The sequence below is a fragment of the Ornithorhynchus anatinus genome, chromosome 2 (genome assembly GCF_004115215.2).
Source record: "Ornithorhynchus anatinus isolate Pmale09 chromosome 2, mOrnAna1.pri.v4, whole genome shotgun sequence".
NCBI lineage: Eukaryota > Metazoa > Chordata > Mammalia > Monotremata > Ornithorhynchidae > Ornithorhynchus > Ornithorhynchus anatinus.
Window position 1 is genome coordinate 81,266,921 of NC_041729.1, and position 25,544 is coordinate 81,292,464.

The window sequence follows — 25,544 nt, forward strand, 5'->3', positions numbered from 1 at the left end:
CCTTTTTGTGTTATTTTTGCAACCTCAAAACAGGGGAGAGGGGTATTTGCTGAGAATTAAGTGTAGTAATTAAGGGAGCAGGAGAAAAATCAAGAGAAATAAAAAAGGAGGAGGGATGAAGGATGAAAAGGAAGAGAAAGGTAAGAGGGCACTTACTTTGATTGCACTCTCCCCAGTGCAGCAGAAATTGACTCTCAATGAGTTAGGGTACGGGAGGTGTGAGAAGACTTTTTTCCCTACTTAAAATTTGCTTGTAGAAAAGCTGGTTCCAGAACCAGGGCAAGGAATCCCACAGGAAAACTGTCACAGCAGAGCTCATCTTGGCTCTGACACCTCTGGTCCCCAAAGAGGCCTCCTTGGAATTTTCTGCCTCCTTCCCCTCACTTACACTGTTCCCTCAGCATAAAACTCCCTTCCAAACCCCAAATTCTGAACCCCCCTAAAATCCCACCTCCTCCAGAAAGGCTTACTTGATTAATTCCAGCACTCCAAGTCACATAAATCCATCAACCAATTTTAGCACATATAAATTTATTAATTCCCATCTTGAGCATTCACACCTAGGCTCATTCAATTGTATAGTCAATTATCTTTCTTAACTACTCTACTTATATATTTTTATATCTGTTTTCCCTATTGGAGGAGAATAAACTCTTGTGGTAAGTGAGCATATCACTTTGTTTTATACTTCCGAGGTGATTAGTATAGTGTAGTGCCCCAAGTGGGAGTGACTACTATTACTCTTAACTTTTACTACTACTTTTAGGTTGTCATTTTTATGTCTGTCTCACCCTTAAGATTGTGCACTTTTGGGGGGCAGGATTTACCTCATTTGTATTCCATCCTTTTCTTCTCTTGTATGTTCTCAACCCCCTAGATTTATTGATACTGATCCATCATAATGATTTTCTCAGCTAGGAAAGGATTTTTTTCCTTTTGATAATGTCATGTCTTCTACAATATAGTATGGGTATTTCTGCAACTTTCTGCCGCATTATCCAGAATTCCTGTTTGTCAAAAATTATTCCAGTGGGAAATTGGTTAGGAGAATGATGGTTAGAAAACTTATACAGTGTCTGGTTTTGGTCATACTGGATGAATTTAAGAAGGTTATGAAAGGTGAACATGTACTTGAAGCAGACAATTGTATTTTGACCTATTTCTTATGAGTAGCACTCATTATGTTTATTTGTTGTTAAGCGCTTTCCAGGTGTCAAATCCTGTTCTTAGTGCTGGGTGGGATATAAGTTAATTAAGTTAGAAACCCTCCCTGCCACACATGGGACTCACAGTCAAAATAGGAGGTTCTTCCTTCTTCCAAGTTTTGAATCCCCATTTTAGAGTTGGGAAAACTTTGGGACAGATAAATTGAATGATTTGCCCAAGGTCACACAGTAGGCCTGGATTAGAACCTGATCTTTGGGCTCTCAGGCTCATGCTTTTTCCACTAGGCCATCCTGCTTCCCACTGCTTTAGTTGGTCATGAGCATTTCAAGGCAAAACAATATGAACTGCTTAAAATGTGTTCCTAGTAACCAGTATATTTTAAATACTTTCAATTGGCTCCCTTTAAAATGTTAATGAAAGACTGCTATCTGAATTTCTACACTATCCTATTTAGTAGTAACAGTAAGAGTTGTTGTTCTTGTTGTTGAAACAATAATAATGATAATAATGGCACTTAAGTGCTTACTATGTGCAAAGCACTGTTCTAAGCACTGGGGAGGATACAAGGTGATCAGGTTGCCCCACGTGGGGCTCACAGTCTTAATCCCCATTTTACAGATGAGATAACCCGAGGGACACAGAAGTTGAGTGACTTGCCCAAAGTCACACAGCTGACAAGTGGCAGAGCTGGGATTTGTTAGGAGAATTTATTGCTTGAAATAACATTCCGGTATACAGCCTCTTGCTAAATCCAGAGGCCTCTATTCTCTACTCCTCTACTCCATCCCAATACTCCTATATCTCTGAGCTACCTTTGACACTGTGGACCACCCCCTTCTCCTTGAAACAGTATCTAACCTTGACTTCCCTACCACTGTCCTCTCCTGATTCTCCTCCTATATCTCTTGCCACTACTTTTCAGTCTCTTTTGCCAGTTCCTCCTTCCGTCACTGTGGGAGTCCTTTGAGGCTACATTCTGGATCCCCTTTTCTTCTCCATCTACACACACTCTCTTGGAGAACTCATCCGCTCCCACAGATTCAACTACCACCTCTATGCAGAAGATTCCCAAATCTACTGCTTCCTCCCCAACCTCTCTTTCTTTTCAACTTCAGGACATCTCTGCTTGGATTTATTGATTGATTGATATGTTCCCTGCCCATAATGAGCTTACAATCTAGAGGGGGTGACACATATTAATAATAAGTAAATAAATAACATATAATGTATAATTGGACTTTTGAATTGATTGATTAATATGTTCCCCGCCCATAATACAATCTAGAGGGGGAGACACATGTTAATATAAATAAATGATTTATAATCTTGTCTGCTCATCCTTCATAGCATCTCTTGACTCCATCCCTTCCTCTCCATAAAAACTGCTGTCAAGTTGGTTCAAGTACATATCATATTCTGCCTTGATTACTGCATCAACCTCCTTGCTCCTTAAAAATGTTCAAGGATTTCCTTTCCATCCCAGCAACAAGCAGAAACTCCTTATCATTGGCTTTAAGGAGCTCAGTCAGCTCCCCCTTCCCTACCTAACCTTGATAATCTCCCACTACAACTCAGCCTGCACACTTCGCTCTTTCAGTGCAAATGAGCTCTCTGTGCCTTGATTTTGCCTGTCTCATCGATGTCCTCTTTCTAGACTGAAACTCCCTCCTCCTTCATATCTGACAGTCCACCACTCTTCCCATCTTTGATGTTTTACTAAAGTCACACCTCCTTCATTAGGCCTTCCCAGACTACCACTTCATTTCCCCAACTAATTACCCTCCCTTCTTCATCACCTATGAACTTGAGAAGCAGTGTGATCTAGTGGAGAGTGCACAGACCTGGAAATCAGAAGGACCTGGGTTCTAATCCTGGCTCCACCACATGTCTGCTGTGTGACCTTGGGCAAATCACTTTACCTCACTTTGCCTCAGTTACCTTATCTGTAAGATGGGCATTAAGACTCTGAGCCTCAGATGGGACCTGGTCCAACCTGATTCTCTTTTATCTACGCCAGTGGTCAGAATAGTGTCTAGCATATAGTAAGTGCTTAACAAATGCAATATATACATGTGTATGTATATATATATATTTATAGTTTGTGTTATATATATATACATATATATGAATAAAATTGTATTGTACTCTTCCAAGCACTTATTACAGTACTCTGCAGTGCATACTGTAGTCCCTCTCTAGACTATAAGTTTGTCATGGGCAGGGAATGGGTCTACCGACTCTGTTATTTTGTGCTCCCCCAAGGGCTTAGTACAGTGAACTTGCACCAGAAGCACTCAATAAATATGATTGGTTGATTTATCTGCACATGGTAAATAGCCCTGAATAAATGACTGGTAGCGGTATTGGGTAGTGCATTGGTTGCAGTGTGCCGTGCTTAGCTCCTGAGAAGTACAGTAGAAAGGGCAGACGTATTTTTTCTAGCGGGGAAGATAGGCAAAAATATTTCAAAATAGAGTAATTAGCATAAATAATTGACTACATACATACAGAGTGCTAAGTGTGGTAAAAAATCACTAGAGAGGTGTTATAGAGGTCTGGTCAAATGATATGACTTGAGGTGTTGAGAATTAATCAGGGAAAGCTTGTTAGATGTATAGGGCTTTGAGCATAGGTCTTTCAGATTTGAGAGGGAAGGGAATTTCAGGTTGGAAGAACAACTTGAGTGAGGTAACAGAGGCAGGAGAGTCAAGAGTGAGGTGAAGTTAGGTTCATTTTGGGAGAAACCAAAGAGCAAGCTGGAAAATAGCAAATGAAGAGAGCAGAAAAGTAAAGTGGGGCTGTTTGGTAGTAGTCTTAAAACTGACTGTGAGGAATTATGGCTTGATGTGGAAAGAAATGAAAAGCATGGATGTTTTTGAGAATTGGAGAAATGTGAGCTGAGTGATCCTTCAAGAGGATGGATCAACTGCGTAACAGAGAATAGTATAGACAGGGAGACTAGCAAGGAGGCTAATGCAATAGTCTGGTTGTAAAATGACAGAATTTGGATAAAGCTAGTCCTTGTTTGGGTGGTAAAGAAGGGTCAGAGCTGGGAAATGTGTAGGAAGAATCACAAGGATTTGGTGGTAGATTGAAAGAGTTGAAAGGCAGTTAAGGGTTGAGATAAACTTGTTATGGACAAGGAACATGTCTGCTAATTCTGTTGTATAGTATTCTTCCAAGTTCTTATTCATTTATTCATTCAATAGTATTTATTGAGCACTTACTATCTACAGAGCACTGTACTAAGCGCTTGGAATGTACAATTCAGCAACAGATAGAGACAATCCGTGCCCAAAGATGAGCTCACAGACTAAACGGGGGAGACAGACAGCAAAGCAAAACAGAACAAAACAAAAAAAAGACAACAGCATCAAGATAAATAGAATCAAGGGGCTGTACACCTCATTAGCAAAATAGATAGGGTAATAAATAATATATACGAATGAGCACAGTGCTGAGGGGAGGGGAAGGGGAGGAGCAGAGGGTGAGGGGGAGGGAAGGAGAGAGGGAGAAGAGGGAAAGGGAGGGTCTCAGTCTGTTAAGGCCTCTTGGAGGAGGTGAGCTCTCAGTAGGGCTTTGAAGAGGGGAAGAGAGTTAGTTTGGAGGACGTGAGGAGGGAGGGTATTCCAGGACAGCGGTAGGACGTGGGCCAGGCGTCAACAGTGAGATAGGCGTGAATGGGGGGGACAGTGAGGAGGTGAGCAGCAGAGAAGCGGAGCGTGTGGGGTGGGCAGTAGAAAGAGAGAAGGGAGGAGAGGAAGGAGGGGGAAAGGTGATGGAGAGCTTTGAAACCAAGAGTGAGGAGTTTTTGCTTCATGCAAAGGTTGATATGCAACCACTGGAGGTTTTTGAGGAGGGGAGTGACATGCCCAGAACATTTCTGTAGGAAGGTGATCCGGACAGCAGAATGAAGAATAGACTGGAGTGGGGAGAGACATGAGGAAGGGAGATCAGAGACGAGGCTGACACAATAATCCAGTCGGGGTATTATGAGAGCTTGCACCAGCATGATAGCCGTTTGGATGGAGAAGAAAAGGTGGATCTTGGCAATATTGTAAAGGTGAGACGGATTGGATGTATAGGGTGAATGAGAGACCTGAGTCAAGGATGACACCAAGGTTGCAGGCCTGTGAGATGGGAAGGATGGTCGTGCCGTCCACAGTGACAGGGAAGTCAGGGAGAGGACAGGGTTTGGGAGGGAAGATAAGGAGCTCAGTTTTGGACATGTTGAGTTTCAGGTGGTGGGCAGACATCCAGGTGGAGACGTCCTGGAGGCAGGAAGAGATACAAGCCTGGAGGGAGGAGGAGAAAACAGGGGAGATGTAGATTTGGGTGTCATATGCATAGAGATGATAGTTGAAGCTGTGGGAGCAAATGAGTTCACCAAGGGAGTGAGTATAGATGGAGAACAGAAGAGGGCCAAGGACTGACGGTTGAGGAACCCCTACAGTTAGTGGATGGGAGGGGGAGGAGGAGCCCACTAAGGAGATCGAGAATGAATGGCCAGAAAGATAAGAGGAGAACCAGGAGAGGACGGAGTCCGTGAAGTCAAAGTGAGATAAGGTATGGAGGAGAAGGGAATGGACAACAGTGTTAAAGGCAGCTGAAGGGTCGAGGAGGATTAGGATAGAGTAGGAGCCATTGGATTTGGCAAGAAGGAAGTCATGGGTCACCTTTGAGAGAGCAGTCTCTGTGGAGTGGAGGGGAAGGAAGCCAGATTGGAGGGAGTCCAGGAGAGAGTTGGAGTTGAGGAATTCAAGGCGGCGAGTGTAGACGACTCATTCTAGGAGTTTGGAAAGGAAGGATAGGAGGGAGATAGGGTGATAACTGGAAGGGGAAGTGGGGTCAAGGAGGGATTTTTTAGGATTGGGGAGACATGGGCATGTTTGAAGGCAGAGGGGAAGAAGCCATTGGAAAGTGAGTGGTTAAAGGCAGAAGTTAGGGAGGGGAAGAGGGAAGGGGCGATAGTTTTTATAAGGTGAGCGGGAATGGGGTCTGAAGCACAGGTAGAGGGGGTGGCACTTAAGAGAGGGAGGAGAGCTCCTCTAAGGATACTGCAGGGAAGGATGGGAAAGTAGGGGAGGGGCTTGGGAGTGGGGGGGATGGAGAAGGGGGAGGGGTGACTTTGGGGAGCTCAGACCTGATAGTGTTTTTTTTCGTGATGAAGTAGGTGGCCAGATGGTTGAGGGTGAGGGATGGCTTAGTACAATGTTCTGCACACAGTAAGCTCTCATTAAATACCATTGATTGAGGTTGACACCAAGGTTATGGGCTTCTGAGACAGGAAGGAGGCTGGTGTTTTGACAGTGAAAGGAAAGGAGGAGGAAGAGTGGGTTTAGGAAGGAAGATATTTACTTCTGTTTTAGATATGATGTGAAGTGTGTGCAGAACATCCAAATAGAGGAAATAGCCAAAATGAATGCAGATTTAACAGTGAGGTTTTCTTGCCTGTTGAAGAAAAAATTATTAGGATGTGTCATTAAGGAAACCTCTCTATTAAACTTTTCACGGAGCCATTGACATTTACAGGTGATAATACTTAAAAAGCAGCAGAAGAACATTTTGAAACTGTAAATCATAAACAGATTCATGTTTCCCATTATGTAAAACTCTTCAAATAAATATATTTTTAATCTGCACTCAGAATCTTTCTGTGTAACAGATAGCAGAAGTATCTTGAATCAAAAAGAAGTTGAATGCTGAGTACCTCTAAAGTGTTTTATAACTGCTATTCTTCCAAGCAGAAATAGGAAATCTTGATTTCAGGCTTGGACAGGCCAGTTAAGGGAATTTATTTCATGATTGTAGAAAGTTATTAGGTTCTAATAGTCTCTCCTTGCCTAGTGAAATACTGTGCAGTGCGGGGATTTGCTCTCAGATATATATATATATATATTACATATTATAGAATACTTCTTAATCCAAAATAAAGAGAATGATAATAATTGCAATTAAAAATCAGTATGAAATTATAGAATTTTTTGAGTTAAATACTGTAGAATACTCTTCAATCCAAAATAAAGGGAACAATAATAATTGCAATTGCAATTAGATTATTTACCAAAGTACAGAATTCTCTGAGTTCAGTGGTCCTAATTACATAAATGTTTTCCACATCTACTCACTAATTTCTCCACTTTTGTCATAATGAACCAGCTTTTCTGGGGAGTGGGAGCGGGGATATGTTAGGCCCTAAGAGGGTTACCTTCATATCTTGTCTTCAAGATATCTCTACCTGGATGTCCTCCTGTCACCTCAAACTTAACATATCCAAAACAGAACTTCTTATCTTCCCACCCAAACCCCATTCTCCCCGTGACTTTCCCATCACTGTAGAAGGCACCATCATCCTTCCTGTCTTACAGGCTCCTAACCTTGGTGTTATTCTTGTCTCTTCTCTCTCATTCAACCCACATATTCAATCCATCACTAAATCCTCTCGATTCCACCTTCACAGCATCGCTAAATTCCGTCCTTCCTTCTCCACCCAAATTGCTATCTCATTAATACAATCATTCATCCTATCCCACCTGGATTACTGCATCAGCTTCCTTGCTGACCTCCCAGCCTCCTGTCTCTCTCCACTCCAGTCCATACTTCACTCTGCTCCCCAGATCATTTTTCTACAAAAATGTTCTGGACACGTCACCTTGCTCCTCAAAAAACTCAAGTGGTTCCCATTCACCTTTGCATCAAACAGAAACTCTTTATCTAAAGCACTCAATCAGATTGCCCTACCTCTACCTTGACACAAGATTTCCTACTACAACCCAGCCTGAACACTTTGCTCTTCTAACTAACTGTACCTCAGTCTCGTCTCTCTCACTGCTGACCCTTTGCCCATATCCTCCCTCTTGCCTGGAACTCCGTCCCCCTTCTTTTGACAGACCACCACTCTCCCCACCTTCAAAGCCTTATTGAAATCATATCTTCATGAGATGTTCTAATCAATCAACCAACCGTATTTATTGAGCACTTACTGTGTGCAGAGCACTGTACTGAGTCCTTGGGAGAGTACAGTGTAACAGATTTGGCAGACACATTTCCTGCCCACAATGAGCTAACAGTCTAGAATATATGATTTGATCCTTGAGGGCAGGAATCATGTCAACTAACAATTTTATTCTTCTAAATGCTTATTATAGTGTTCTGATAAAGTAAATGCTCAAAATATTACTCATTGATCAAAACTTTTACTTACCCAAAATAAAGTGTTGTTTACCTCTTCATATATTAACCAGCAAGAGCAGGACACCAGTGTCCTCATCTCTCCTACTCCCTTTCCCTTCTCTGTTGTCTATGCACTTTGATCTGAACACTTTCTCCCTCTACTCCCGCTACCACCTCCCCTTTACCTCTCCGCAGCTAAACCCTCTTTTCCCCCTTTCCCTCTGCTCCTCCACCTCTCCCTTCCCATCCCCACAGCATTGTACTCGTCCACTCAACTGTATATATTTCCATTACCCTATTTATTTTGTTAATGAATTGTACATTGCCTTGATTCTATTTAGTTGCCATTGTTTTTACGAGATGTTCTTCCCCTTGACTCTATTTATTGCCATTGTTCTCGTCTGTCCGTCTCCCCCGATTAGACTGTAAGCCCGTCAAACGGCAGGGACTGTCTCTATCTGTTGCCGACTTGTTCATTCCAAGCGCTTAGTACAGTGTCTGCACATAGTAAGCGCTCAATAAATACTAATGAATGAATGAATTTTAAATTCTTGACAATAATAATAATAATAATAATTATGGTATTTGTTAAGCACTTACTACATGCTAAGGTCTGTTCTAAGTACTGGGGTAGATACAAAGTAATCAGGTTGTTCCATGTGGGGTTCACAGTCTAAATCCCCATTTCACAGATGAGGTAACTGAGGCACAGAGAAGTTAAGTGACTTGCCCAAGGTCACACAGCAGACCAAGTAGCGGAGTTGGGATTAGAACCCATGTCCTCTGACTCTCAAGCCTGAGCTCTTGCCATTAGGCCATGCTGCTTCCATAGACCATGCCCCAACCCTCAGCCCCACGGCCCTTTATGTACATATCCATAATTTAATGTCTGTCTCCCCATCTAGACTCTAAGCTCCTTGTGGGCCGGAAACATCTCCACTAACTCTTTTGTATTTTACTCTCCCAACTGCTTAGTACAGTGTGCTGCCCACGAGAAGTGTTCAAAAACTACCACTGATGAATTGCTTATGATGTCTGGGCAGTGAAATAATGATAAATCACCATTTGGCAGAAGTCATCTGAGGCCGCCCAAGCCTAGAGCACTTCTCTAGGATGTCCCTTGGTCCCCACCCCTCTTTCTCTAGAACTTTTGTGTTCCCATCCAAGCTCCTTGTAAAAACAGACACTGCTTCTGAGCCATGACATTCTATAGCAGGAGTCTAACCCAGAGAGAGTTCTCGTAAAAATACCAAACATAAAGCCATCCAGTGTCTATATGAATTGGACAGGGCTCAGGCCAGCTGAAACTTGGACAATTCAGAATAAAAATGTATGAAGGACCACCCTAAGCATGCCCTGAATAGCACTCTTGAGACCTGAAGGAACGAGTAGGTCTTGCCAAGCTTGTACCCTACTGGAGCAAAGCCCCCTGCTTCAGATGTCTCTCTGTGCTAATTTGTCATGTGAGCTACCTTGTGCTAGTGTTGTTTGTGAGGGGCTTTTTGGGTGGTCTAAATATATTGTATGTGCAGCTTTGGTATTTCTTTCCAGCTCAATCTTGCATTTTCATCAGTTCATTTGAGCCTGTTAAAGTATGAACAAATTTTAGTGTCAGTAATATGTCTTCTCATTCCAGGCAATGGACCTCACCATGATCGCTGCTGTACTTTCAATGAAAAAAATGTGGTGGATGGTGTGTATTGTGTCCCAATAGGACACTGGATCGAGGCTTCGGGACACACTGATGAGATGAAGCATACAACTTGCTTCTATTTCAATATCGCAAGCCACCAAACCATGCATTATTCAAGGTAAAAGCAGTTATGTTTTTACAGCAAGTAAAGAGGTTGAAAAGTAAGCAGGTTTGGAAGCAAAAATGTTTACTGGGTGACTGTATGGGGGATGGATGATTTATAAGCTTGATGCCTGCATCCTTCCTGCGTCGCCCATGCACTTGGATCTCTATGTGATAGAGATAGAAGTCTCTAAATCTCTAAATCTCTAAAAAAGTGAAGCACTTCAGCCTCACAGCACTTAGGTACCTATCCAAAGTTTACTTTAATGTCTGTCTCCCTCTCTAGACTCTCAGCTCCCTGCAGGCAGGGAACAGGTCTAGCCACTTGGTGCTCTGCACACAACAAGCATGGCTTAATCGATAGAGTATGGACCTGGGAGTCAGAAGGACCTCGGTTCTGATCCTGTCTCTGCCACCTGTCTGTCGGGTGACCTTGAGCAAGTCACTGAACTTCTCTGTGCCTCAGTTACCTCATCTTTAAAATGTTAATAAAACTTGCGAGCCCCATGGGGGACATGGGTGCTGTCCAACTTGATTATCTTATATTTACCCCTGTGCTTAGTACAGTGCCTAGGCAGAGTAAACTCTTAACAAATAACATATAAATAAATAAATGCTCAATAAATGTAATTGATTGATTGATGGCAGAAAATTGAAGGGATATGGATTGGAAACAACAAAAATTGGGTGATCTCATTATTCCTACTCCCCCCCACCCAACTTGTCCTCTACAAGCACTTAATCATTAATGTAGTTTAAAACTCAGTATTTAAATCTTCATCATTCTTGAGAGATTCGAAAGGGGCATTATTTCTCACTGTTGGAAGTTTCTGATCTCCTGGAGCTGCAAGATGATTTAATTTTGAGTAGTGATATTCTGTATTACATTTTGACTGTGGGCTAATACTATTTGCTATTTATTTGTTTAGCTTAGAAAAATACTTTTTAGAATCAAATACAGCACAGCATTTTAATATGTGTAAATACAGAAACAACTGTAAAATGCATTTACAAAATCTCCTGAAGCAGAAACTGGATGACAGAGGCCCCTTAAGAATGCACATTGAACAAGCGAAAGTTCCAGGATGTAGTGTGCCATTAGAAAATAATATCAAAATAGATGGCAAATGCTCTAGTGTTCAACTGTTATAAAGGAACTTAAATCTCCTGTTGTGATTGCCCAAGGGCTAGACTTCAGTGCTTGAGTTTAATTATTATTTATTCATTTATTTATTTGGGAAGCAGTGTGGCATAGTGGATAAAGCACAGGCCTGGGAGTCAGAAGGTCATGTGTTCTAATCCCGGCTCCACCACTTGTCTGCTGTGTGATTTGGGCAAGTCACTTAACTTCTCTGTGCCTCAGTTACCTCATCTGTAAAATGGGGATTGAGACTGTGACCCCCACTTGGAGCACAGACTGTGTCCAACTCGATTTACTTGTCTCCACCCCAGCACTTAGTACAGTGCCTGGCACACAGTAAACACTTAACAAATACCATTATCATTATTGTTATTATTAATAATTATTATGTATGTGCAGGAATGATTTAATGTTGATTTTGTTCTGTGTTTCACAGTAAGCAGTGCTTAAGATTATGTGTGTTCAAATCTACATAGCACTGTAGGGATAAGTCTGTAAGTTTATAAAGGCAGCACTTACAGACTAATGGGAGTTATGCATGCTTTCTCACCCCCCCTATTTATTTATTCCCCCAAATAAAATAACTCCATAGCATTATATCTGCAATAAATAACATGTTCGGAATAGAGCTTGTGCTGTAAACAGCTAGAAGCAGCGTGGTTTAGTGGATAGAGCAGAAGAAGCATGGCTCAGTGGAAAGAGCAGAGGCTTGGGAGTCAGAGGTTGTGAGTTTTATTCTTGGCTCCACCACTTGTTAGCTTTGTGACTTTGGGAAAATACTTAACTTCTCTGTGCCTCAGTTACCTCATCTGTAAAATGGGGATTAAGACTGTGAGCCTCACGTGGGACAACCTGATTACCTTATATCTCCCCAGCGCTTAGAATAGTGTTTGGCACATAGTAAGCACTTAACAAATACCATCATTATTATTCTTTTAGATTGTGAGCCCATTGTTGGGCAGGGACTGTCTCTATCTGTTGCTGAATTGTACATTCCAAGCACTTAGTACAGTGCTCTGCACATAGTAAGCACTCAATAAATACGATTGACGGAATAGAGCACAGGTCTGGGACTCATAAGATCATGGGTTCTAATCCCAGCTCTACCAGTTGTCTGCTGTGCAACCTTGGGCAAGACACTTCACTACTCTGGGCCTCAGTTACCTTATCTGTAAAATGGGGATTGAGACTATGGGAAAGAGACTGTGTCCAACACGATTTGTTTGTATCCACCCCAGAGCGCTTAGTACAGTGGCTGGCACATGACATTTAACAAATATCACAATTATTATTGTTATTATTGTTTAATTCCCCTGACATTGGACAAGTCCAGTGTGCACTTCAGTGAAGGAGCCCATTATTTGGCTGTGTTTGTTGGGTCCGTTCTTTAACAGATCCAGTAAAGCAGCAGATTCCCTGCAGCTGCTATTTATTTTAGCACATCAATCCAACAGCCTTTAAGAAAGCTTAAAAGTGCTAAGCTCTTGAAATCAAACCAAGCTAGATGTGGAAACTAGCCAGCTGAAGTGAACAGAAGGGAATACAACTCATTAGTGTTAGCCTGAAAACTTCTTTCTTCATTCATCTTGCCAAGGAAAGGTGAGCAAAGGTAGCTTGAGCCTAGCATCAGAGCTACTGAATGGTGTTCTCATGACATCAAACCTTTGTGTCTTTAGGTCACATTAACAATTCCAGATGTTCCAAAGTAGCCGCAAAGAAGAAATTGGATTCATTGGCATATTGATGGAATGGAAATTATTAAAGAAGAACCAAATCTGGAAATTGAATCAATTAATCAATAATCAATGGTTTATTAAGCACTTACTATGTGCAGAGTACTATATTGAACCTTTGGGAGAGTATAGTGCAGTGGAGTTGGTAGACACATTTCCAGCCTACAACAAGCTTACAGTCTAGAGGGGAAGTTAGAATGTGTGTAGATCTGACATAATCAATGATAATTTTGTCGCAGGAGAATGAACGTTCAATATTGAGATGTATAGGGAAAATTTAATGATACTTTAACAGTTAGAGTTTTAAGATTACTGAATTTAAAAAAGGGAAAAATTGACAACCTGATGCCAATTAAAAACACCCAGAGTTGTAAAATGGAGTGATTTATATAAATATGAGACTCTGTATGTCACATGTCTAATGACATGTTTTACAACTTACCTCCTAAGGCAGGTTTATCATTTGTAAGTTATTTTAGTGTGGAAAGGGAAGCAGTAAATTTACTTTCTTATTTCTGAGCATGTTTTATCCACAACAGAACACCTAAAGATTGGTTGTAAGTGCTCAGAAAGGAGAAATTATAGAACCTGACATCACATTTTCCAAAGTGAATAACCAATAAATACATCAAAAGAGAAGAGCCCTTTAAATAATGAAAGGAGAAGCAATCAAGAGAGATGTTTTGCAATGGAATCTGCTAAAATGAGATGATATGGCCTTCCTCCCAATTTTGAGGAAGTCACTACCAGTCAAGCCAGGAAATTACAATGTCCAGGCACTTGAATCGGATGGCATATCATTCAGAGAACTATAAGCATGGAGTCTTAATGTTATGATCACTAGCACAGATTTTCTTCCCCAACATATGGTACCCTGAAGAAAGTCCACATGACTCAATAATGTCACCATCATAATCATCCTCAAGGAAAAAGTTTAAATATAGAATAATAATGTTAATAATGTTGGTATTTGTTAAGCGCTTACTATGTGCCAAGCACTGTTCTAAGCGCTGGGGTAGAATAGAAGGAGACTCAGAACTGAGCCTTGAGGAACTCCCACCATTAAGGTGCGGGAGGCAGAGGAGGAGACTGAGAATAAATGTCCAGAGAGATAGGAGGACAGCCAAGAGAAGACAGTGTCAGTGAAACCAAGGTTGGATAATGTTTCCAAGAGAAGGGGCTGATTGACAGTATCCAAGGCAGCTGAGTGGTCAAGGATGATTAGGATGGGGTAGAGGCCTTTGTATTTGGCAAGAAGCAGATCACTGAGGGGGCATTTTCTGTGGAGTGAAGGGGGCAGAAGCCAGATTGGAGAAAGTCAAGGAGATAACTGGAGGAGAGGAACTGGAAGCAGTAGGTGTAGAAGAAGCAGCGTGGCTCAGTGGAAAGAGGCCGGGCTTGGGAGTCAGAGGTCATGGGTTCGAATCCCAGCTCTACTATTCGTCAGCTGTGTGACTGTGGGCAAGCCACTTCACTTCTCTGGCCCTCAGTGACCTCATCTGTAAAATGGGGATGAAGACTGTGAGCCCCACATGGGACAACCTGATGACTCTGTATCTCCCCCAGCGCTTAGAACAGTGCTCTGCACATAGTAAGTGCTTAACAAATACCAACATTATTATTAAAACTTTCTCTAGGAGTATGGAGAGAAAAGATAGGAGAGAGATGGGGTGGAAACTGGAGACACTTCTGGGTTCAAGGGAGGGATTTTTTAAGATAAGAGAGTCATGAGCATGTTTGAAAACAGTGAGGAAGAAGCCACTGAAGAGTGAGCAGTTGAAGATGGCCATCAGGGAGAGAGGAAGGGGGGGCAAGGCTTTGATAAGGTGTGAAGGGATGAGGTCAGAGGCACAGGTGGAGGCGTGCATTTTGAGAGGAGGCAGGAGATCTAATTTTGAGATAATGCTGTGAAAGATGGGAGAGTGGAAGAAGGGGCAGGAGGAAGGAGGGACTGAGGAGGAGAAGGGGAGATTCCTTCCAGTTGTACCTTTCTGTCAAATTTCCCACCTCTATCCCCACACTCATGCTCTTCCACCAGTCTGGAACTCCTCCCTCCAATCCCTCCATCCAACAAACTACAATTCTCCAAACCTTCAAAGTCCTCATAAATTCCCATCACCTACAACAAGCCTTCTCTGATCAACTCTCAACAACCAAAATCACATTAACCTTAAAACTCACCTCCTCCAAGAGGCCTTCCCAGACTGAGCTCCTCTTCTCCCTCTACTCCCTCTACCACCCCCCCCCTTTACCTCTCCACAGCTAAACCCTCTTTTCCCCCTTTCCCTCTGCTCCTCCACCTCTCCCTTCCCATCCCCACAGCACTGTACTCGTCCACTCAACTGTATATATTTCCATTACCCTATTTATTTTGTTAATGAAATGTACATCACCTTGATTCTATTTAGTTGCCATTGTTTTTACGAGATGTTCTTCCCCTTGACTCTATTTATTGCCATTGTTCTTGTCTGTCCATCTCCCCCGATTAGACTGTAAGCCCGTCAAACGGCAGGGACTGTCTCTATCTGTTGCCGACTTGTTCATTACAAGCGCTTAGTCCAGTGCTCTGCACATAGTAAGCGCTCAATAAATACTATTGAATTAATGAATGAATGAACATTAACCACCTCTAGCACTTATGTATTTATTTATATCCTTGCTCAACATCTATGATACATAGATGCATTGTATGCAATTTATGCATATTGACCTATTTGGGAATATTTTCATGTCTGTCTCCCCCATTAGAGTATCAGCATCTAATGTTAGATTGGAGGCAGGGAACATGTCTCAGAGTTCTTGTCTACTTTCCCAAGTGTTTAGTACAGTGGATTGCACCCAGTGGACATTTAATAAGTATCCTTACTACTACTCCAGGGTCTTACTATTCATTTGTTTACTCAGATTTCTTTAAAAATTATAGTTTTAACTGAAGTTCCTCTGATCAATGAATGTGGAAGAGATTTATAGGTATGTAGAGGGTGAAAATCAAGCCCAATGTGAATACTGTTACACAAAGTTAATTCTTGTGACATATTTTCTAGCCCTGCTGTTGTTTTTGTGAAAAGATCATGACTCTGGGAACCAAGAGATCTAGGTTCTATGAGTCAATCATATTTATTAAGCACTGTGTGCAGAGCACTGTACTATGTGTTTGGGAGAGTACAATATAACAGAGTTGGTAATAATAATAATAATGTTGGTATTTGTTAAGCGCTTACTATGTGCCGAGCACTGTTCTAAGCGCTGGGGTAGACATAGGGGAATCAGGTTGTCCCACGTGGGGCTCACAGTCTTAATCCCCATTTTACAGATGAGGGAAATGAGGCACAGAGAAGTGAAGTGACTTGCCCACAGTCACACAGCCGACAAGTGGCAGAGCTGGGATTCGAACTCATGAGTCCTGATTCCAGGGCCCGTGCTCTTTCCACTGAGCCACGCTGCTTCTCTAATAGAATGGTAGACACATTCCCTGCCCAAAAGGAACTTACACTCTAGAAGTCACCACTTCCGTGACTACTCCTTTTCATTCGAGAATACGTGTTTCTTACTGATCTTGGAATTCTGAGAGTGGACTCTGCAGGTCCTAGAGTCAGTGAGGTTGGCTACTCTAATATTGAAGAAAATCTTACAACATCCATTTTCAAGAGTGCCAGGTGAAAACAGGTGCCAGAGGCTTTAGAATGCTTTCTCTATTCCAATATTAACTTTAAGAGATGCCCTAGGAGAATTTGTTTAGCTATCTACAGGGAGATTTTATTTATTTTATGGGTTAATTAAAGTGCGACTGATTTTTAATGAAGAAAATGTATACACATGTAAAACTTATTAACTGGCTTCAGTATGTATAATGAATGCCATAAAGCATTAGAAGTAATGGACATGGCAGAGGAGATTGTGTGTACATTTACTGAGGTTTTACATTCACTTCAAATTCAGGATTTTGTTGGAGCTTTAACAGTAGAAAAATCACCTATTAGTCTGTGCCTAAATGTATATGCTTTATTAAATCAGAAGAATAGCCATTGTCCAGCAGTTGATCAGATTTATTATGTACTATGGTATCAGTGAGGTACAAAATATTGTCCCAGGGCTGTAGTTATAATGTGAAATTTTCTTCTTATCATATACATTCCCAAGGAAGTGGTTGAATAAATAAAGTAAGCTGAGGTTAAAACAATTTTAACAGGAATGAAACCTACATGAAGAAATTTTCAAGCTGTGGCATCCATTTAAACAATGTTCTTTATTACATATTGGGACAGGATTTTGTGACATTTTATTTTCATCATAAATATTGTAGATATACAGGATTCAGTTACATTGGCTTAGTATTCAGACTATAGAGTCCTAAGTAATAAGTACTTTTGTATCTTGTTTAGGATGAATCATGGAGTGCCTTCATTATATCAGCTAGTTGCAACAAAGACAACTTCTCAGTTTTTTTACAATTCAAGATATTCCTTCCCAAACTTAAATGGGGTAGATCTAAGGAGAAATGCTATTTCAAATTTGATCATGACAGTATTTCAAGTTAATATTTTTGAAGTTAAATGAGGAAGAAAGATTATAGTTAATCATCCGACTGTTGCTTTCAGTGCTTCCACATATTTTTATGGCTAAAATAATCAATTGTTAGTATTTATTGAGTCCTTAGTGGGTGCAGAGCGCTATACTAAATGCTATGGAGAGTACAGTACAATCAAGATAGTAGACAGGATCCCTACCCACAAGGAACTTTACATCTAGAAAGGGAGACAAACATTAAAATTCATTACAGATAGGAAATAGTAGAGTATAAGAATATGTACATAAGTGCTGGGGGTGGGGTGTCAAAGGGGTACACACCCAAGTCCATAGGTCATGCAGAGGGAAGGGTGATTGGGGTGGGGAAATGAGGAGGTAGTCAGGGAAAGCCTCTTAGAGGAGATAGATGCTTTAACAGTGGGAAACATCTGTTGAAGTCAGTGCTGAATTATGATAATAATGGTAATGATAATAATGGCATTTGTTAAGTGCTTATTAGGTAGGTATCACAAACTATTCTAAGCACTAGAGTAGTTACAAGTTAATCAGGTTGGACATAGTCCCTTTCCCACATGGGACTAATAGTCTAAAAGCTGAGGGAGGAGGATTGAATCCCCATTTTACAGATGAGGAAACTGAAGCACAGAAATGTTAAGTGATTCACCCACGATCACGTAGCAAGCAATTGGCAGAGCTGGGATTAGAACCCAGGCCCACTGACTTTCAGGCCCATGCTCTTTCCACTAGGCCACACTCCTTCTCATTGGAAGCAACTGGGTAGAACTGGAAGCTCATGAAGAGCTGAGGTGACTGTTGGGGAATAAAATAGTCTTTGGGATCTGAAAGAGTGGTATCTGGGAATGAGAGATGTTGGAGAGCTGTAAAAGAAAATAGAGACAAAACTGCCCTGCCATCCTTGCTCTATGAATGCTCAAGATCTAGTCAGCCTTGCTCTGTAGCCCTTCCATTCCTCCACAGCATTGACCCTCTGAGCCAGAGCTGGCACAGTCGGTGAGTCAGAATTGTAAATGTAATTATTCTAGAGTGTGGCTAATGTGCTAAGGTCTTTATTAAAATGTCACTGTGGTCCTGATGAAATATAGCACTGGGGACTGGCATAATGAGAAGAAAAGGAAAATTCCTCTCCATGCCTCATGGTGTCATCTATTAAGATGGAATCAAATAAACCCTTTATGAAACATGAGAAGGAGCGTGGCTCAGTGGAAAGAGCACGGGCTTGGGAGTCAGGGCTCATGGGTTCTAATCCCGGCCCTGCCGCTTTTCAGCTGTGTGACTTTGGGCAAGTCACTTAGCATCTCTGTGCCTCAGTGACCTCATCTGTAAAATGGGGATTAAGACTGTGAGCCCCACGTGGGACAACCTAATCACCTTGTATCCCCCCAGCACTCAGAAGAGTGCTTTACACATAGTAAGCGCTTATCAAATGCCATCATCATCATGTTCATCATGAAATAGCTTTTAAATAGAAGATATAGCATTCAGCTTGAGCCTCAGTGAGATTAGACCCTCTTTCAATGCTTTCATCAAATGCCTTGCAGTTTCCAATTAAAGTTGCTCACAGAGGTGCCAGCTGAACTTCCTCCTGGATACAGGAGAAGTGACTCCCTCTGGCCCTGCTGCTGTTCTCCTCTTTGTCCATGCTTACTTTATGTTGGAGGGAGAAATTTTTGGCAGCCTGGGAGAGACAGGAATATCCAGGCCCTCCTATCAATCATAACAGTGCATAGTATTTACTTAGTGCCTATTAAGTGCAGGGCACTGAACTAAGTGCCAGAGAAAGTGCAATAGGAGTAGATGACCCTACTCCCTGACCTCAAAGAGAGGGATCAGTTAGCTTACGGGAGAGAAAGATGCTTACCCAGCAGAGAACTCTCCTCCAGGATACCCCAAATTGTCCCCACTTGCCTGTCTGGTCATCTCTTTAGCAGCCCTCAGCATTCCAATCTATAAATTTTTCAATCATTTTTGTTCTATTTTTGTTTCTATCATACCTGTGGGTTTACTCTGGTACCTGCTACCTGCTGCATCTTTGTCATTTGGGTTACCTTGAGGGCAGGGCCCATGACTTTTATCTCTGCTATGGCCTAGTGGACAGAGCACAGAACTGGGATTAGGAGACCTGGTTTCTAATCCTGGCTGTGCCACTTCCTTGCTGTGTAACCTTGACCCAGTCATTTAATTTCTCTGTGCTTCAGTTACTCATCTGTAAAATGGGGATTTTCTGCTTGTTCTCCCTCCTTCTTAGACTGTGGGACTGGGATTCTGTCCAGCCCAATTATTACATATGTCCCCCAGCTTGTGGCACATAGTAAACACTTAACAGATAACTCAATTATTGTTACTATTATTATTGTTACTCCTTTACTCCCATTCTTGTCTAAACTCTCAAGCGGGTTGTACACACCCACTGCCTTCTCCTCTCCAACACGTTACAATCTGGTTTCTACCTTCTTCACTCCCCTGAGACTGTTCCATCCAAAGTGAGCCTTTTGTTTTTGCCAAATCTCATGGACTGTTCTATTTCACCTAGATCTCTTGGCTGCCTTTAACATTGCAGGCCCCTTCTCCTCTTAGAAACACTATCTGTTAGTAAACTGAAAATTGAATAAAAGTTGGGAGGCAGCTTGGCCTAGTGGAAAAAGTACTGGAACTCAGAGGACTTGGATTCTAACCCTGGCTCTGCCAATTGTTTGCTCTGTGATTTCTGGGAAGTCATTTAAACTTCTCTGCGATTCAGTTACCTCTTCTGTGAAAAATGGGAATTCAGTCCTCCTCCCTCAGCTTTTAGACTGTGAGCCCCATGTGGGACTGGGTACAACCTTATTATTTTGTGTCTACCCCAGTGCTTAAGTACAGTGCTTGGCATACAGTAAGTGCTTAACAAGTACCATTTTAAAAAGGGGTGGTAGGTGATCTGCAAGTGGAGGGAGGAGAGGGAGATGCTGTGTGGTATGAAGTGGGAGGTGATCTGCAGGGCAGACCGAAGGGAACGAATTGGGGTGGTCTCAGGAAGGAGTTGGTCAACAGGATGGAGGGAGAAGAAGAAGGTGATAGGTGTCCTGGTGGCAGATGTCCCACTTAGCCTTCAGTACTGTGGCCAGTGTAATGGTGAGCTCCTCTCAGCTGTGAGCTTCTTGAGGGTTCATGTCTTCTAACTTTATTGTACTCTCCCAAGCACCTAATCAGTGCTTGGAACACAATTAAACGTTCAATAAATGCTACTGATTTCAATGACTACCAGTCAGTGTTAACATTAATACTAAGGATAATGATAATAATAATACAGCTAATAATAATTATGATTTTTTAAGCACTTACTGCATGCCAAATACTGTACCAAAAATTGAGGTAGATACAAGTTAATTAGGTTGGACAGCCTCTGTCCCACGTGAGGCTCACAGTCTAAAGGGGAGGGAGAACAGGTATTTAATCCTCATTTTTACAGATGAGGAAATCGAGGCACAGAGAAGTTAAGTGACTTACTCAAAGTTACACACAGTCATGATTGTGATAGCAAAGTTGTTCTGTTGGGCTTTGATTAATACAGAATTGTGTAGCCCGGAAAGGCAATAAGGAATAAAATAATAACCACAGGTGAATTTTTGATTGGCCAAGAAAAAGAGTGCTTATTGGAAATTTTTTTAAGCTGCTCTAAATATGAAGCTTAATGGAAAAACTTTCACTATCAGTCCCCTCTATTCTCTTTCCACTGATGTTTTATGAGCTTATGCTGCAAAACATATAGGAGCCCACCCTGGCAATGCTCCCATTCCTAAGTACTGATGCATGAAGTTCTGCTTCCCAATGCCAGAGAAGTCACAACTCATTTACTAGCTGGCTTCGCAGGCAGTCTGAGTTCCTTGCATTTGTAATTAGTTCTAATTCAAAACAAACTTGAATGCTGCTTTACACACAGCAAATCATTAATGCCAACCTGTGAAAATGCCAAAATCCTGATTTGATTATTTTGGTATTATTAATACGATGTGGTAATGGGCAATCTGCTTTAATGATTGAATACCAAGATTAACCCTTCCAGAAATGAGGGCCTAGACACTCTACCCTTTTTGGAAAAAACCTGGCTTTAACTTTGCCTTACCAGTCATGAATTGCTCAGTAATAAAAATAGTTACAAAAGTGAGTTGTAGTAAAAGCTCTCATTTTGGATTTCTTTTATTAGCAGATAGAATGATAAATAAAAAGATCACACTTAAGATAACAAAGATCATAAAAAAGAACCACATTTAAAAATTATAGCCTTATTATATGGTTATACTCTTCAAAGGCCAAACAAACTACCACCTTGATTTTTCTGGGGGTCTTAAACTTTTAAAAGTAAACAACTTGTGACCTGTATCGCATCATCATCAAAAGCCAAAAATAATTAACCCTAATAATACCATGGATACTTAGAATTTTAGCTAATGTATAACATTGTCAAACTCACAGAATGACAGTGCTTACAGTTCATGATAATTTTGTCTTTGTTAGTTACATTTTAGGTATCTCAAAATAAAATGGAAGAAAATCACCATTTATGAAAATGGCATTAAGGTGAAGAAATGGCCAAGGTGAAGAAAAAAACACATTTTTGTTGTATCACAGATAAATTTTCATCTCCTAAGTTTAGTGTTTTAACATAGATTGAAGATCATTGAGTTTTAATTTAGGGTTTTAATTGGGATTTGATACAAATAACTAGGTCCATGTATAGATGGACCTCTAATTGGTATGCATATAGACAGCTGTAATTGGCAGTGAGTTTTTAATGTCTACTCTGTGCACTGTATTTGAACAACTTCAGCTCCTATTTTAGGACCTATCTGATTTCTTGGGAGCTGAATTAGAAAATGAATTGATGTTTTCACACACTGAATCAGCCTCCTCACTGACTTCCCTACCTCCTTTCTCTCTCCACTCCCGTCAATATTTCACTCTGTTACTGAGGCCATTTTTCTAAAAAAAAAACAGTTCGTATCTCCCCATCCCTCAAGAACCTCCAGCGGTTTCTTATATACCTCCACATCAAATAAATATTCCTTAACACCGGCTTTAAAGCAGCATGGCACAGTGGATAGAACACAGGCCTGGGAACTGTGAACAGAAGAACTTGGGTTCTAATCCCGGCTTTGCCATTTGTCTGCTCTGTGACCTTGGGTAAGTCACTTCACTTCTTTGGGTCTCAGTTACTTCATCTGTAAAATGGGAATTGAGGCCATGAGCCCCACAGGGGGATAGGGACTGTGTCCAGCCCAATTTGCTTGTATCTACCCCAGTGCTTATTACAGTTCCTGGAACATAGTAAGCACTTAACAAATATCATGATAATTATTGTTATTATCATTATCATTACTAAAGCACTCAATCAGTTCTCCCCCTTTTATTTTACCTTGTTGATTTCAAACAACAACCTAGCCCACACAGTTCTTTCTTTAAACACCAACCTACTCACTGCATCTCAATCTCGTCTATCTTATCACCAACCCCTTACCCACATCCTCCGTCTGCCTAAGAACTTTCTCCCACATCATATATGACAAATGATCACTCTCCTCACCTTCAAAGCCTTATTAAAATCACATGTCCTCCAAGAGGCCTTCCCCAACTAAACCCTCATTTCTGCTACATCTGTGCACTCAATTTCTTTCCTTAAGCACTTGATAATCACCCCACTCTCAGCCCCACAACAGTTATGTACACATCTGTAATTTTTTTTTAATGTCTGTCTCCCCTTCTAGACTACAAGTCCCTTGAGGGCAGGGAACCTCTCTGCTAACTCTGTTATACTGTACTCCACTAAGTGCTTAGTGCAGTGGTCTGTACACAGTGACTGCTTGTTAATTACCATTGATTGGTTGATTGTTTGATTTATACTTGTGCAGGTGAGAAAAAGGAACCAAGGGACAGAAGAGGTGGACTAGGCGGTAAAGAATATGAGAAGAGGGATGAAGGAAATGGTGACTGAGGGAGATTGAGGGTAGTTGTGGTCTGAGAATTGAAACTAGGGAAGTCAAACTCAGAGGAAGAAGAACATGAAAAAAATGGAAATAGAAACACTGTAAGGGAGAGCTGGGAACCAGATTAAAAGAGGATGATGCAGAGAAGCACAAGTGATAGAGGGAGCATGGGTGCCAACTTGGCATTTTAAGTGCAGTAGTAGAAAGGGGGCAGAGATTTTAGGGTGGTTGTGAGAGGGTAGGCTTCAGGTGAGCCTGGTCATGTTCTGCAGTCATGTTGGAAGATGCAACAAGAGGTATGGATGCGGCTATCTTTCTGATTTTCACTAGCTCTATCTTGGTTACTTTTGGATATATGGCTAAATGCTTATTTTAAAGGCAGCTTACTACCCAGTGAGGATGTTTTGAGGATAAACGTCATAGTAAGTGAAAATGAGTTAGGTTCTTTGGAGGAAAGGTGAATGAGAGTTTTATAGTCTTGATATCATCCATGCACTTGTGTTCTGCAATCCAGTGGGTGCTCAATAAGTATGGTTTTACAAATCATAAAAGGATCAAGAATGCTTCCTAAAAGCATTACACATCTTTTGTCAAGAAATCAAGCTAAATCCAGTCTGTTGTCCATCAAAAGAAAAGGTGGCCAAGTACAATGGCAGTTTCCAGCTCCAAACATTTCTTTATTTAATGATATTTCTCAAGCAGTTACTATGTGCCAGGCACTGTACTAAGCGCTGGGGTATATACAAGCTAATCAGGTTAGACACAGTTCATGTCCCATGTGGGGCTCAAATGATATTCCCATTTTACAGATGAGGTAACTGAGGCACAGAGAAGTGAAGTGATTTGCCCAGTGTCACACAGCAGACAAATGGCAAAGCTGGGATTAGAACCCAAATTCTTCTGACTCCCAGGACTGTGCTCTATATACTTGGTCATGCTGCTTCTCTCTGAACAGAGGTTCATGGGCATTGATTTTACTTGAAAGTAGAAACAACAATACAAGCAAAAATGTGCCAATAATTCCACTCTCATCTATTAAATTTAAATTCCATAACCCAGAAAAAGTTAGAGCATAAAAACATACACCTGAGAAGGACTTGTAATCATAATGAAGTCAGTCGAGAGGCTAAAATGATCAGTAGTAGAAATGATATTTATTAGGTGGTATTGTGTGCAAAACAATGCATCTAACAGTACAGCTTATCCTGTCCCTCAGTATTTGGACAGATTTCTTTGGATTTTTTTTTTGCCTCTTTTTGTCTGTAAAGTATTGCTGCCTTACCTTGACTAGAACTCAAATTTAGGCCTTATTTTACAAAAAAAACCCAAACCCCAGCCCCCAGAGATTGCTGGGTAAATTAAACAATACGTTAGCTTGGCACTTTGTATTTTCCTTCTGTAGAAATGCATCTTACTAAGCAAAGTCCTTTTACACTGATGGAAACAGGTGTTCCTTTTTGGTTGCCAAGTCAGCTCCCTTGTGAGAATCACAGATAAGTAGTCCAAATTACATATAAGAAGAAGATTTGCGAAAGTTTAATTCCTTTACATCAGGGTTCCTCAAATAATGAAGAGAAAAGAACACTGGAAGCAAATTGTAGTCTATTGAATCATTGCCATTTTAAAGAACTGATTTGGAATTCCTTCCTTAAAACAAACTGTATAAGTTTGGTGGTAAATTAGACGTAGTTTCTAAACACTCAATTATATTTCTCTTAATTCTGTATTTTGACTGAGAAAAGCAGACTTGGTCTTTTTAACTTTAGAAACAAAGTAACAAAGTTTGCAGCTGTCAGTCTGAAAATTCTCCCTTTCTCTCTATATACATATCCATGTATGTATATGTATATATATGCAAATATATATTTAATTCCACAACTTCCTAGAGTTCTATTCAAGATGAATAGAGCCCCTGCCCCCTGCCCCTCCTCACCACCCCTCTCCCAAACTCTTAATTTTCTTTTCTTTTTTTGGATTTTGATACAATCACCCCTCTTGGTATATGTGAAGAAACAGTATGGTGTAGTATG

The 25,544-nt window shown here is 41.1% G+C and overlaps 1 protein-coding gene across 1 annotated transcript in view; it reads left to right on the forward strand.

Annotated features, from left to right (window-relative positions):
- EPM2A (EPM2A glucan phosphatase, laforin) overlaps window positions 1–25,544 on the forward strand; it is an 82,172-nt gene that overhangs the window by 31,269 nt on the left and 25,359 nt on the right. Inside the window, exon 2 of the mRNA XM_029058650.2 lies at window positions 9,977–10,151. Coding sequence (XP_028914483.1) covers window positions 9,977–10,151 — 175 coding nt within the window. The remainder of the gene's footprint in view (window positions 1–9,976; window positions 10,152–25,544) is intronic.